Source organism: Mercenaria mercenaria, chromosome 14 (assembly GCF_021730395.1).
Source record: "Mercenaria mercenaria strain notata chromosome 14, MADL_Memer_1, whole genome shotgun sequence".
Classification (NCBI taxonomy): Eukaryota; Metazoa; Mollusca; class Bivalvia; order Venerida; family Veneridae; genus Mercenaria; species Mercenaria mercenaria.
Window position 1 is genome coordinate 41,950,257 of NC_069374.1, and position 13,711 is coordinate 41,963,967.

General features: G+C 35.6%; 1 protein-coding gene across 2 annotated transcripts in view; it reads left to right on the forward strand.

The window, feature by feature from the left end:
- The first annotated feature begins 4,685 nt into the window (after positions 1 to 4,685).
- Positions 4,686 to 13,711, forward strand: part of LOC123527396 (COP9 signalosome complex subunit 7b-like) — a 61,330-nt gene continuing 52,304 nt past the window's right edge. The window contains exons 1-2 of one of the 2 annotated variants that reach the window (XM_053523325.1): positions 4,686 to 4,719; positions 8,959 to 9,135. In XM_053523325.1, coding sequence (XP_053379300.1) covers positions 4,711 to 4,719; positions 8,959 to 9,135 — 186 coding nt within the window. In that variant the 5' untranslated portion in view covers positions 4,686 to 4,710. Of the gene's footprint in view, positions 4,720 to 4,816; positions 4,952 to 8,958; positions 9,136 to 13,711 lie in introns of those variants that run through there. The other variant, XM_053523326.1, reaches the window with a different exon arrangement.

Here is a 13,711-nt window from a genome sequence, read left to right on the forward strand (position 1 = left end):
TAACATTTGACTAATGTTCAGATTTTGCTCCGAAGTGAGCTTGAACAGTGGTAGAACAATTTTACTTGCAATGTAAATTATTTTGCTTTTCTTAAACTGCTTAGTTGTTGAAAATGTTGTTGTATAAAAGATTAATTAAAATAGGAAATTTTACTGATTTTTTATTTAAACCCTTACACAGTGGAAGCCGTTGTGACATAAACATACGCACATACACTTTCAAGACATAGCAACATCTTCCTTTTTATCAGCTAATGTTATATATTTACACAAATCAACAAAAGTAGATTTGTTACTTGATTGTAGCAATTCTAAATTTTATACACACTTATAAATATGAGTATAATGATAACGTTTCATTAACTTTGGACGTAATTCTTTATAACTCAACATTTAAAAAAATGAAATTCACCTTAAGTTTCATTAAGATCGCATATTTGACAAATTCTTTCCACATTGTATGCTTTAGAGAACATTAGTTTCCAAGACAAATAAGAGAAGAAAGAAACACAGGTCACCGAACTCATTTTAATTTTATAGGGCATTTTCTTCACCCACTGTTTAAGCATTTCTGAAATTTTGTAAAAATGGTGGTACTTTATAAAACATATAATATCCCATTTAATGTTATAGGGATTTCAGGTCTTATTTATTTAGTTGTTTATTTGGGTTTTACGGCGCACCAACACAGTATAGGTTATATGGCGCCAAACAGGACTACAAATTTTGGTTCCACATCTCATTTACATCGAAATAAAAACATGAGATATGGAATCAAAATTTGCATACCTGCTGGAATCACAGAGTTACTGCAAAACCAAGTGTTAAGACCCTATTAGTCGCCTCTTACGATCATGCAAGGGTAAGGCAGTGGTTCCAATTCTTTTCATACACAGATCGTCCCAGAACCACATGTGCAAATTTCAGGTCTTACAGATTTCAGGTCTTACAGGTTAATATGAATACAAGGTCATGTCAGTATTATATACAGGGGTGGTATAGTACGTCATCAACAGGTGCGCGCAACACTTCCCGATGCGGCTTTTTTATGTCAAAACACCTCGATTCGGTGAGTAAACTTGCGATTATTTCACTGGTAACGAATAGACTTGGAAATGACATATAGTCTAAATTTTAAGTACCCGCATGTGTCTCTAGTTTATCACTGACGTTTGCATTTTTCAAGAAAGTCTTACGTTTAAGAGAACATTCGAGCACAATGCACTTCATGGAAACACTTCTCCATTAACCACACCATATTATATCGCATAAAAAGAGTTTTCATGCATTTCTAATGACTAAATGCCTTCAGAGGTCAGTGATACCGTAATTAATTATTGGAATCTATAGTTTCAAAGAAATCAGTAATATAAAATTTCGCCTTCCCGGTTCACCAGGTAAAACGATGCACTTCCCGGCTCACCGCCCGTGTGGCATCGTGTTTGACTTAATTATATATAGCCTTTCAATTTATTTTGACGCATGGTACTTCGGTTGCCATAACAGCAAAACTAGTATTTAGCAATGAACGTTTATGATTCACTTCAAATACTCGGGTGCATAATGCATTTTCCAGAACGACTATTGACAGTTTAAATGTTTAATGATATGATTATCAAAAAAAAAATATTTATCTATTAACGAAATAAACATATTGTAGAAAATAAAATAAGATGATGTTCAACTGCCACCGTATTTCAAATTTTTCTTAACAGATACGTTACGATTCGTTTCATTCAGCATACACTTATATTGCATTTATCTTGAAATGTTACTGGACAGTGTAGTAGAACACGTGTTAAACTTTGTGAATGTAGCTATATATAAACAATTGATTTAAAAACCTAGTAAAATTAAATACATTTGATGAGGATTTTCAATATTTTTAGTCCAGATTTCATATTTTTACTTGAGAAAACATTAAAAGCAGGTACGATACAAACAACATATACGTTATACGACTGTGCTATAAATGTGTAAAAATGTTCGAATTGTTTGAATAATCATCACCTTAACATAAAGTTTTAGAAAAAAAATTGATGACGGTTTTATTATTGATATCTGAAGTTAATAAGACTTCATAAATACTGAATAAAACAGATACGTTACAATTTCTACTTTTTATGTTATATGTTCAAATTAAAGTTTTTCTTTACAAAACATGAACATTTTATGTTATACATTGTATTTCTTAATTTTCAAATAGAATCATATCAAAATGTATGAAATATAAAGCAAATGTAACGCCAATTAATCAATTTAAAAATGCGACAGATACGTTTATACGAAATGGGTAGACAATTTTCACCAAAAAGACTGTATTTTCGGATATATCTACAAACCAACAGAGATATTGTTCATATAGTATGTTTCCCTCATCAAGCTACATAATGATATAGATCTTATTTCATAATCCAATGAAGTGCGTTTTATGACAACTGATATTTGTGTAAATTATGTTATTTTTCCATAATTTAATTTATTTGATCAAACATTATATATAAATAACTTCATTTCTTATTAAACTATAGAGTATTTAGTCTGAACAGGTAAATAATGGTCACAAATATTGTTATGTGTAATATTAAAGTGTTGTTTTTTTTTTAATGAAAATTCGCAGTGTAACGTATCTGTTGCTGATTTACCGCTATCTTTGCAAAATCAATGAAATAACTAAAAATCGTCGATAGTTAACTAAATTTTTTAACTGGTGTACTCCAAAGGCATGAAACAACTAAATAAATACAAATCTGATTATATTTGGGAACATCAGATGTGGGCACACTTTTGCTGCCCAAGTTGCTCCTCTATGTGTAAAATATTGTTAAAAATTAAAATATTTAATTAATCAAATTGAAGTGCATATGTTCGTATTTTCGGGAAACAGGTACGATTTTTCAAAGAAGTATAGCTCATTGGATTTTTTCGTCCCCCACGTTACGGCTGCAATTATTTTCCTAAGTCGTGCAAATAAAAATTATTTACGTAAATTTTATGAAAGGATCGTATCTTTCTCTATAGAAATAAATAAGATAACACCTCTTCTGTTGATTTATAGTTTATTTTGGTCACGTGATAAAGAATTGTTTTGGTCATGTGATCAAAGCAAGAGAAGCTCATTTTCATACGCTTTGTTTTTGTTATAAAATATAGATTACGACAAACATGTATTCAAGCAATGTATTTTTGATAAAGTTGAATCTCAGAAGCTTTCTGAAAGTTAAACAGACTTGAATTACGTAAAATTTATGGAGAACATGGAACTACATGTTGTTCGGTTTCGGACAGGAAGGTCTAATACGTATCAGTTGTTCCAGGTTTCGGATAAGACATATCGTAAATTTGTGGTATGGTAAATCTGTGGGCACGCTTCGCTGCCCACAAAAATGATGACAAAGTATAATTTAGCTCAAAGTAAAGGTTCATGACCTAATTTTGCATATTAAAGGCATATGACCAAACTTTGCACATTAAAGATATATCACCAAATTTAAGTATTAAAGGTATATAACCAAATTCAGTACATTAAAGGTGCATCACCAAATATGCAAAATTTAAAGGTACTTCATCAAATATCTGAAATAACAAAAATAAATATACAGGAACGAAAATAAGCAAAAATATCAATAGATTGTCTTTTATGACTGAAATCATGAAAGCAATGAGTCAACAATAATGCAACATAAAATATTAAAATGACACTCAATGCTCTTCTCAAATTTAATAGTTACCAAAATATCTGAAAATGCAATTTTACACTCAGAAATAATATGATTACTTTCTGAAATAAATTAATGTTTGATCTGATACATGTATAATATCCTGTAATACAGAAATTATGATCAGAAAATACTTCAAAATACTTCAGATATGTTTCAATTTCACAAATGTATATCAATATTTCACTTGTAACATCCTCCCCTGGCTACTAAAATCTGTAAAACAGTTGAATTATTGATAGGAGAAATAGTTTAGAGATGAAGAAATATGTCTAACCCATTCACCATACCATTCTGGCTCTCTTCTTTGTCTCTGAGGCCTTCTCAGGTTCAGTGGGACCCTATTAGCATATCTAACAAAAGAATTGTTAGTACCATTAGAACTGTTAGAAGAAACATTGTTTCTTGAAGTATTAGCCTGGAAAATGTTAAAAAATAAGGATAAGAATTATCCAGTGAAAATTCTGAGAATTAGGCTGGCTCCCAGGAAAGATTACTAATTACAGATGACATTCCATTTCCACTGTTTAAAGACTGACCCTCAAACAATATGTGGATTATTGTTTGGCTGCTCCGGTCTCTTGATATGTACACGAGGCTTGGGCAGTACTGGTTTTCGGTGTGGTGGAACGTATCGTGGAATCTGGGTTTCACTTTCAGTGCTACAGTCTGAATCAGAGTCTGGCCCTGGTGCTGTTCCCTTAGTGTATGGTTCACTCTCCCGTTTTTTTTTTTACTGCTCTTCCTGGGTTTAGCAGTAGGCCATAAAATATGGTATATCTATTTAAGTCTTTACGTGTATTACAACGAAAAGATATGTTTAAATTTAACTAAGATATGTGTAGATCTTCCAGTAACCCTGCAAAACTACTACCGAACAAGCTGTGTGCTGTCGATTCCAATAGTGATCTTAAACCTGTCACTGTTTAGAATTATCACAACACAAAAGTTTTACAGAAGATATTTTTTACAGTAATTCTGTTAAAATTTTATGCTTTATGTATATATGTTACTTTGTTTGACAGTTACTATATCTCATTGTAGATTCTACATCAAATTCTTAAGACTTGCTCTCCGAAATTATGATAGGAAGTATATAACGTTTCAGATAGGAGGCAGTAAACAGTTTTCTGAGCTTCTCGGCCTAGAGTCGCCTACCTAACTTTCAAAACCTCACACAAAAGTCTGTAACCACACACCTGAAATAAAGATATTGCAGCATTAACATCACTGTATGTCTATCGTTACAAACCATCTGCAATACATCTCTAATATCTAGTTTTCTGTTTACAAGACCTGAATTTTGTGCTCTCCCGGTCGCGGAAACTGATGATGAAAAAAGCTAAATTTGCCAATTTTTCAATCGCTGCAGAAAATTCCCTGCCAACGATAGCCCCAATTGCTACACTGTTCCATACTCCAGTAACCCTGGAAAATCTGAAAATAAGCTGAAATATACGTGCCATCCGTACCATTTTTTCACTATTCCGCTTTACCTGAGGTCCCTGCTAAAATGACAACCCCACTTTAAGCTAGCTCAGAGGAAGCATGTATACGCTCCTGCAAGTCATTACGTCATACTATCAAGATCAAGGCTACTCAACTGATTTTCTTTAAATAAGTGAAACTCAATTCTAGCCGCTGAAACTTCAATTCTAGCAATTATTATTATTAAGAAGTTCAAATATGCACTTCATTCCGTAAATTGCCTTTTATTTGTAAATCTGACCCCAGCCAATTCGACACTAACAGCTGAAAACTGTTTACTGCCTCCATAACCTCTGCCCTAAATCATAATGGTCTAGGTTTAGTAGGAAAGTGGTACAGATGATCTGTAAAGTTACAGATTTTTCAGGCTATAAATTTACAAATCAAGAGTTTAAAAACTGCTAAAATTGTATTTAGATTCAAAATCACAGCTTGAAATTAATTGATTTACTTATGGTATCCCAAACAACCTATTTCCGACCACCACCTATTTTCGACTAAGACTAGTAAAACTTTTATTGGGTAGTTAAGGGGCTCCCCCCTTGGAAATTTTTGAAATACAGGCATGAAATGGTGGCCTTTGGTGCATTTTTACGTCCAAAACTTTGAGGTAATGGAGAGGTAAGTACCCTTTTGATGAGGGGGTGGGGGGAGGGGGGGGAGTCAGGGTGCTCTCACCCTGGGAAATATTGAAATACAGGCATGTAATGGTGGCCTCTGGTGAATTTTTAGGTCCAAAATTTTGAGGTAAAGGAGGGGTTAGTACCCTCTATGAGTGGGGGGTCAGGGGGTATTCCCCCTGGAAAATTATAAAATACAGGTATGGAATGGTGGCCTCTGGTGTGTTTCTTGGTCTAAATTTTGAGAAAATTTAATCTCTGAATGACCAAAAATAATCGGAAATTGGGGTCGCGAAAAATGTGTGACATACGAAAAAAGGCAATCAAGACTAGCATTATTTATAAAATGAAAATTTATAGCGTGTTTTCTATGACCAGAGTTAATTTTTACCATTGATTTCTGCTTGTTTATCGCAGTTTTTCATTGGAATTTGCCAAAATCAATCTACGATCATGATTTAAAAATTATTGGAAATTATCGTGGATGTCCCAACAGTTGTTCATTCCGAAGTTTTGCTACAAAATATAACTTTGAAATGGCTACTTTGATACTACTTTCGTGATTCCGCTTGTAAAAACATTGCCGCGAAATTTATAAATGATGTGCATTTTTCATTTAACACCTGTCATTGCCTTTTACGTCAGTCTGTGAAACATGATTTTCATGTAAATACTTCAATCAACGATGACATGTAAAGGCGGAGCTAAATGATTTTGCCGATAAAATACGTCACGAGTTCTACATCCAAAGCTGTCGTTGGTTTATCGCATGTTTAAATTAAAGTCAAAGATCGAGAGACACGTGGCAGTGTTATGTAATGGATGTCGAATCGCTAATCCCTCGGTTGGTGACACGTTGTGTATTGTGTATTATGAACTGAAACGGCCGCGGGTAATATTGATTTTTAGGCTAGATAGAGAGTACTTTAGACAAAGAAATACACATTAAAAATACATTTACGGCAAAATATTTTTCCGCCACTTTTTAGCTCACCTGTCACATAGTGACAAGGTGAGCTTTTGTGATCACCCTTCGTCCGTCGTCAGTCCATATGTGCGTCCGTCTGTCTGTCAACAATTTCTTGTCTGCACGATAGTGGTTTCATTTATGATTTTATTTTAACCAAACTTGCACACAACTTGTATCACCATAAGATCTCGGTTCCTTTCTTGAACTGGCCAGATCCCATTATGGGTTCCAGAGTTATGGCCCCTGAAAGGGCCAAAATTAGCTATTTTTAACTTGTCTGCACAATAGCAGCTTTATTTATGATTTGATTTTTACCAAACTGGCACACAACTTGTATCACCATAAGATCTTGGTTCCTTTCTTGAACTGGCCAGATTCCAATATGGGTTCCAGAGTTATGGCTCCTGAAAGGGCCAGAATTAGCTATTTTGACCTTGTCTGCACAATAGCAGCTTCATTTATGATTTGATTTTAACCAAACTTGCACACAACTTGTAACACTATAAGATCTTGGTTCCTTTCTTGAACTGGCGAGATTCCATTATGGGTTCCAGAGTTATGGCCCCTGAAAGGGCCAGAATTAGCTATTTTGACCTTGTCTGCACAATAGCAGCTTCATTTATGATTTGAATTTAATCAAACTTGCACAAAACTTGTATCACCATAAGATCTCGGTTCCTTTCTTGAACTGGCCAGATCCCGTTATGGGTTCCAGAGTTATGGCCCCTGAAAGGGCCAAAATTAGCTATTTTTAACTTGTCTGCACAATAGCAGCTTTATTTATGATTTGATTTTTACCAAACTGGCACACAACTTGTATCACCATAAGATCTTGGTTCCTTTCTTGAACTGGCCAGATTCCAATATGGGTTCCAGAGTTATGGCTCCTGAAAGGGCCAGAATTAGCTATTTTGACCTTGTCTGCACAATAGCAGCTTCATTTATGATTTGATTTTAACCAAACTTGCACACAACTTGTAACACTATAAGATCTTGGTTCCTTTCTTGAACTGGCGAGATTCCATTATGGGTTCCAGAGTTATGGCCCCTGAAAGGGCCAGAATTAGCTATTTTGACCTTGTCTGCACAATAGCAGCTTCATTTATGATTTGAATTTAATTAAACTTGCACAAAACTTGTGTCGCCATAAGATCTCAGTTCCTTTGTTGGATCGGCCAGATCCCTTAATGGGTTCCAGAGTTATGGCCCCTGAAAGGTCCAAAATTGGCTATTTTGGCTTTTGCAGACATATAGAGACTTCATTTATGGTTTTATTTGATACAAACTTCCAAAATATCTTCAACAACAATAAATCTTGGATTCCATGACAAATCAGATCCAATCGTAGGTTCCAGAGTTATTTTATATCTGATTACCTCCCCTGATTGTAATCAAAATGGATTTATATCAGTAAGTACTTATAGGACTTATTTGAAATTTCATTATTGTCATTAGTTGGACTGAGCCAATCAGGGTAGATAACTGTGGACTGATTTTATGTCAGATTATCTCCCTTTATTTCAAATTAAAATGGGTATATCTCCGTAACGAATGAAGATACTGATCTGAATTTTCATTTATGTCAACAGATTTATTTGGCAGATCCTTCTTTTGTTCACTTACAATAATTTTCTTTTTAATTGCTTCCCTTTTACGTTACTATAAATAGCTTATTTTTAGTAACTTTTTTATTATTGGCCGTAGGGAAAAACCGAGACCACTTTTCTGTAATACAACATGGATGGTACCTCCTCCAATTTTTAGGTGTTTTTTGACATATCTGTACCTTTTAAGAATTTTTTTTTTCTTTTTGGTTAAATTTCTTCCCTTTGTTGTTCCTGTCCTTTGGACTTAGATATTTTTTCTGAGGACCGTCTTGTCCTAAAGTGCAATGATAACAGGTGAGCGATATAGGGCCATCATGGCCCTCTTGTTTATTTTTTTCGCCATTGGTGTACTTGGCGAATTGCAGCGGAAACCCTGAAATGGTATGCTTTTAAAGCACTTATGACAATAGAAAGTATGAGGCAATAAACCAAAGAGTTGGACTTGCATGTGAATAAAACTGTTGTGTTGTTGATTTAAGTTTCTCACAATATGTTTTGTGTAACACACACTCTCTGCCTTGCATGTTTTTTTGGAGATTTTCTATAAATTACAGGTGAACATTAAAGTGAAAATGACATCGGAGAAGTCTTCAGTGAATCCACTAGAACAGTTTGTATTGCTTGCCAAATCAGCCAAAGGTGCAGCTGCTGCAAGTCTTGTAACACAAGCTCTAGAGGCACCAGGAGTTTATGTGTTTGGAGAACTTTTAGAGATGCCAAATATTCAAGAGGTAGGTCACAGACACAGGTATCATGTATTGTTTGGAGAACTTTTAGAGATGAAAAATATATAAGAGATAGGTCACAGGTGTCATGTATTGTAACACAAGCTCTAAAGGCGGCAGGAGTTTGTGTTTGGAGAACTTTTAGAGGTGCCAAATGTACAAGAGATAGGTCACAGGTATCCTGTGTTGTAACACAAGCTCTAGAGGCAGCAGGAGTTTATGTGTTTGGAGAACTTTTAGAGGTTGCAAATGTACAAGAGGTAGGTCACAGGTATCCTGTATTGTAACACAAGCTCTAGAGGCAGCAGGAGTTTATGTGTTTGGAGAACTTTTAGAGGTTCCAAATGTACAAGAGGTAGGTCACAGGTATCCTGTATTGTAACACAAGCTCTAGAAGTAGCAGAAGTTTATGTGCTTGGAGAACTTTTAGAGGTGCCAAATGTACAAGAGGTAGGTCACAGGTATCCTGTATTGTAACACAAGCTCTAGAGGTAGCAGGAGTTTATGTGTTTGGAGAACTTTTAGAGGTGCCAAATGTACAACAGGTATCATGTATTGTAACACAAGCTCTAGACGCAGCAGGAGTTTATGTGTTTGGAGAACTTTTAGAGGTGCCAAATGTACAACAGGTATCATGTATTGTAACACATGCTCTAGAGGCAGCAGGAGTTAATGTGCTTTGAGAACTTTTAGAGGTGCCAAATATACAAGAGGTAGGCCACAGGTATCTTGTATTGTAACACAAGCTCAAGAGGCAGCAGAAGTTTATGTGTTTGGAGAACTTTTAGAGATGAAAAAAATATATAAGAGATAGGTCACAGGTATCGTGTATTGTAAAACAAGCTCTAGAAGTAGCAGAAGTTTATGTATTTGGAGAACTTTTAGAGGTGCCAAATGTACAATATGTAGGTCACAGGTATCGTGTATTGTAACACAAGCTCTAGAAGTAGCAGAAGTTTATGTATTTGGAGAACTTTTAGAGGTTCCAAATATACAAGAGGTGGGTCACAGGTATCGTGTATTGTAACACAAGCTCTAGAGGCAGCAGAAGTTTATGTGTTTGGAGAACTTTTAGAGGTGCCAAATGTACAAGAGGTAGGTCACAGGTATCATGTATTGTAACACAAGCTCTAGAGGCAGCAGGAGTTTATGTGTTTGGAGAACTTTTAGAGGTGCCAAATATACAAGAGGTAGGTCACAGGTATCCTGTATTGCAACACAAGCTCTAGATGCAGCAGAAGTTTATGTGTTTGGAGAACTTTTAGAGGTGCTAAATGTACAAGAGGTAGGTCACAGGTATCCTGTATTGTAACACAAGCTCTAGAGGCAGCAGGAGTTTATGTGTTTGCCTGTTTGGAGAACTTATAGAGATGAAAAATATATAAGAGATCTAGGTCACAGGTATCGTGTATTGTAACACAAGCTCTAGAAGTAGCAGAAGTTTATGTGTTTGGAGAACTTTTAGAGGTTCCAAACATACAAGAGGTGGGTCACAGGTATCCTGTATTGTAACACAAGCTCACCCCGAGACATGTTGGTCAAGTGGCGGCAAGAAAAAAGTTCACGCCAATTTATTAATAAACGAAGTTTCACCATATGCCAGCCACAGGAGCTGCAAATCCATTTTCAGCTCTACTATTCAAAGAATAGGGAGCTATTTGACTCGCCCATGTTTCGGCGTCGTGTCTTGATTTGGTTAAGTTTTTGTATGTAAGCTGATTTCTCAGTAACCACTTGTGAGAATATATTGAAACTTCACACACTTATTCACTGTGATAAATTGACGTAAATTGCACAGGTTCAATAACTTTATTTTGCTTTTTTACAAAATTATGCACTTTTTTCCACTTAGAAATTTTTGGTTAAGTTTTTAGCTCACCTGAGCACAAAGTGCTCATGGTGAGATATTGTGATCACACTGTGTCTTTCGTGTGTGCGTGCGTCCGTCCGTCCGTCCGTGTGTCAAGTCATCCGTCGTCAACATTTGTGTTTAAACGACATCTCCTCCAAAACCACTGAATGGATTTTGATGAAACTTGGCCATGATGTTCCTTGGGTGGTCCTTAACCAAAGTTGTTCAAACGGTTCTGCTTGGTTGCACATAGGGGCTGCCAGAGCTAAAAGTAGAAAAAACTTCAAACGACATCTCCTAAACCGATGGTCCAATTTTGAAATAATTTCACACAAATAATCCTTATGCTACCCTCTACCAATAGTGTGCAAATTCTACCGATTTGTCAAAAAACATGGCCGCTAGACGGCGTGGTCACTTTTCCCTATATGTATATAGTGGAAACTTTAAAAATCTTCTTGTATGAAACTGCTTGTCCGATTTTAGAATAATTTTACACAAATGGTCCTTGTGTGACCCTCTACCAAGATTGTTCAAATTATTTTGATACGTCAAAAAACATGGCCGCCAGAGAGCGTGGTCACTTTTCCCTGTATGTATATAGTGGAAACTTTAAAAATCTTTCTTGTGTGAAACTGCTGGCCCGATTTTAAAATAATTTTGCACAAATGGTTCTTGTGTGACCCTCTACCAAGATTGTTCAAATTTTTCTGATTCGTCAAAAAACATGGCTGCCAGGGGGGTGTGGTCACTTTTCTTCTCTGAATCAATAATAGCTAGAGCCTTGATATTTGGCGTGTGATATCAGATTTGTGATGTGTACCATATTTGTTCAAATTATTGCCCTTGGTTCAAAAACGTGTGTCACAATATATAATATAGGCTAACATAGAAGAAACCTAACTCTGTACTTATACAAACACACTTGAAGCCTTGAACACAGGTGAGCGCTTTAGGGTCAATGACCCTCTTGTTATATGTAAGCTGGTATCTCAGTACCCACTAATGGGAGTGGATTGAAACTTCACACACTTGTTCACTGTCATAATCTGACATGTGCTGTGCAGGACCCATAACTCTACTTTGCATTTTTCAAAATCATGCCCCTTTTTCCACTTAGCAGTTTTTGGTTAAGTTTTTGTATGTAAGCTGGTATCTCAGTATCCACTAATTGGAATGGATTGAAACTTCACACACTAGTTTACGTTCATGATCTGATATGCAGTGCACAGGTTCCATAACTCTACTTTGCATTTTTTTACAAAATTATGCCCCTTTTTGTCGATCGTCTTTCGTCAACAGTTGTGTTTAAACGACATCTCCTCCAAAACCACTGAATGAATTTTGATGAAACTTGGCATGGATGTTCCTTGGATGGTCCTCGCCCGTCCCTAGATATCCCACTATAATGCAACCCTTTTCAATGGTGGAGTATTTAGACAATTTTCCACCAAAATGGTGAAGAAGTGAACAGGACAGTGGCAAACCTGTTTTCCACTAAATTCCACCTTTTTCCACTTGTGTACACCTTTAGGTGGCAAAAAGTGGAGTATTTAGACAGTTTTACACCATTGTGCCACCATTATGGTGGAAAATTTGTTTGCCACTTAATTCCACCTTCATGGTGGCAGTAAGTGGAGTATTTAGACAAAATACCACTAAAATGCCACCATTATGGTGTAAAATCTATTTTCCTCTAAATGCCACTTATTTCCACCAATCGCCACCTAACAGGTGGCAGTAAGTGGACAAAATTTCACCAAAACGCCACTGTGGTGGCAGTCCTATTCTCCACTAAATGCCACCAAATAGCTGGCAATAGGTGGAAAATACGTGGCAACTAGTGGAAATTGGCTGCACCTGCTGAATTTGAAAAAAATAAGTAGTAAGCAAAAATCAAATTATATTAATATATTTTTTTATTTTTATTAGGGATGGCAACGAATAGCAATTTTGGTATTCGAATATTCGGTCAGCCTTCCGAACGAATATTCGAATATTCGGTCATCAAATGATCAACAAATCAACTCAAAATCTTATGAATTTATCGTACCCTTAGCAGCGATCTGCATTAATTCTACTTTCGTTTACACCGGAAGTAATTTAGACATTGACAAATTAAGACTGACTTATCGTTCTCATCGCTTGTTCATCTTTTTGAATATAAAATATTTGTTATTTGCCTCCATTTACATATAATCTATATAGGTTTTGCTTATATTTACATGTTTTTACAGGGATGTAGCCCTCCCGTAAGTAAGGTTCTCTCCACACATATTATATGTAGCCGACTTCTTATCGGATGATCGCGTGAAATACTTTAAAAAGACAGGCGGCATTGCTTGCATTTTGACAGTAGATTCATGTAATAGCATGAACAATATTTTCGATTAAACGGTGTGTAAAATTAAGACTGTGGGGGTGGGGGAGTCTTATAAAAGATATCTTTTGCTTAACTTTACCCTTTGTCTGAATATTGAGTAGATTCTACTATTTTTTCCATACGAAATGCATTTATTATCAAGAGGAATCCGTTTTACATAAAAATAATATTCATCACATTTGACTTGTTTACAACACTTTTCGGCATTTTTCTTTACTGAAATACATCTTGAATCGACTTTGATTGAAATCTGAGTCATTAGTTCAAGTGCTTTCTGGTGATTTTTTTTCAATTATATGCGGTTCGCACCTACCGAAAACAAGGCGATTTGTAACGGATTTACATCA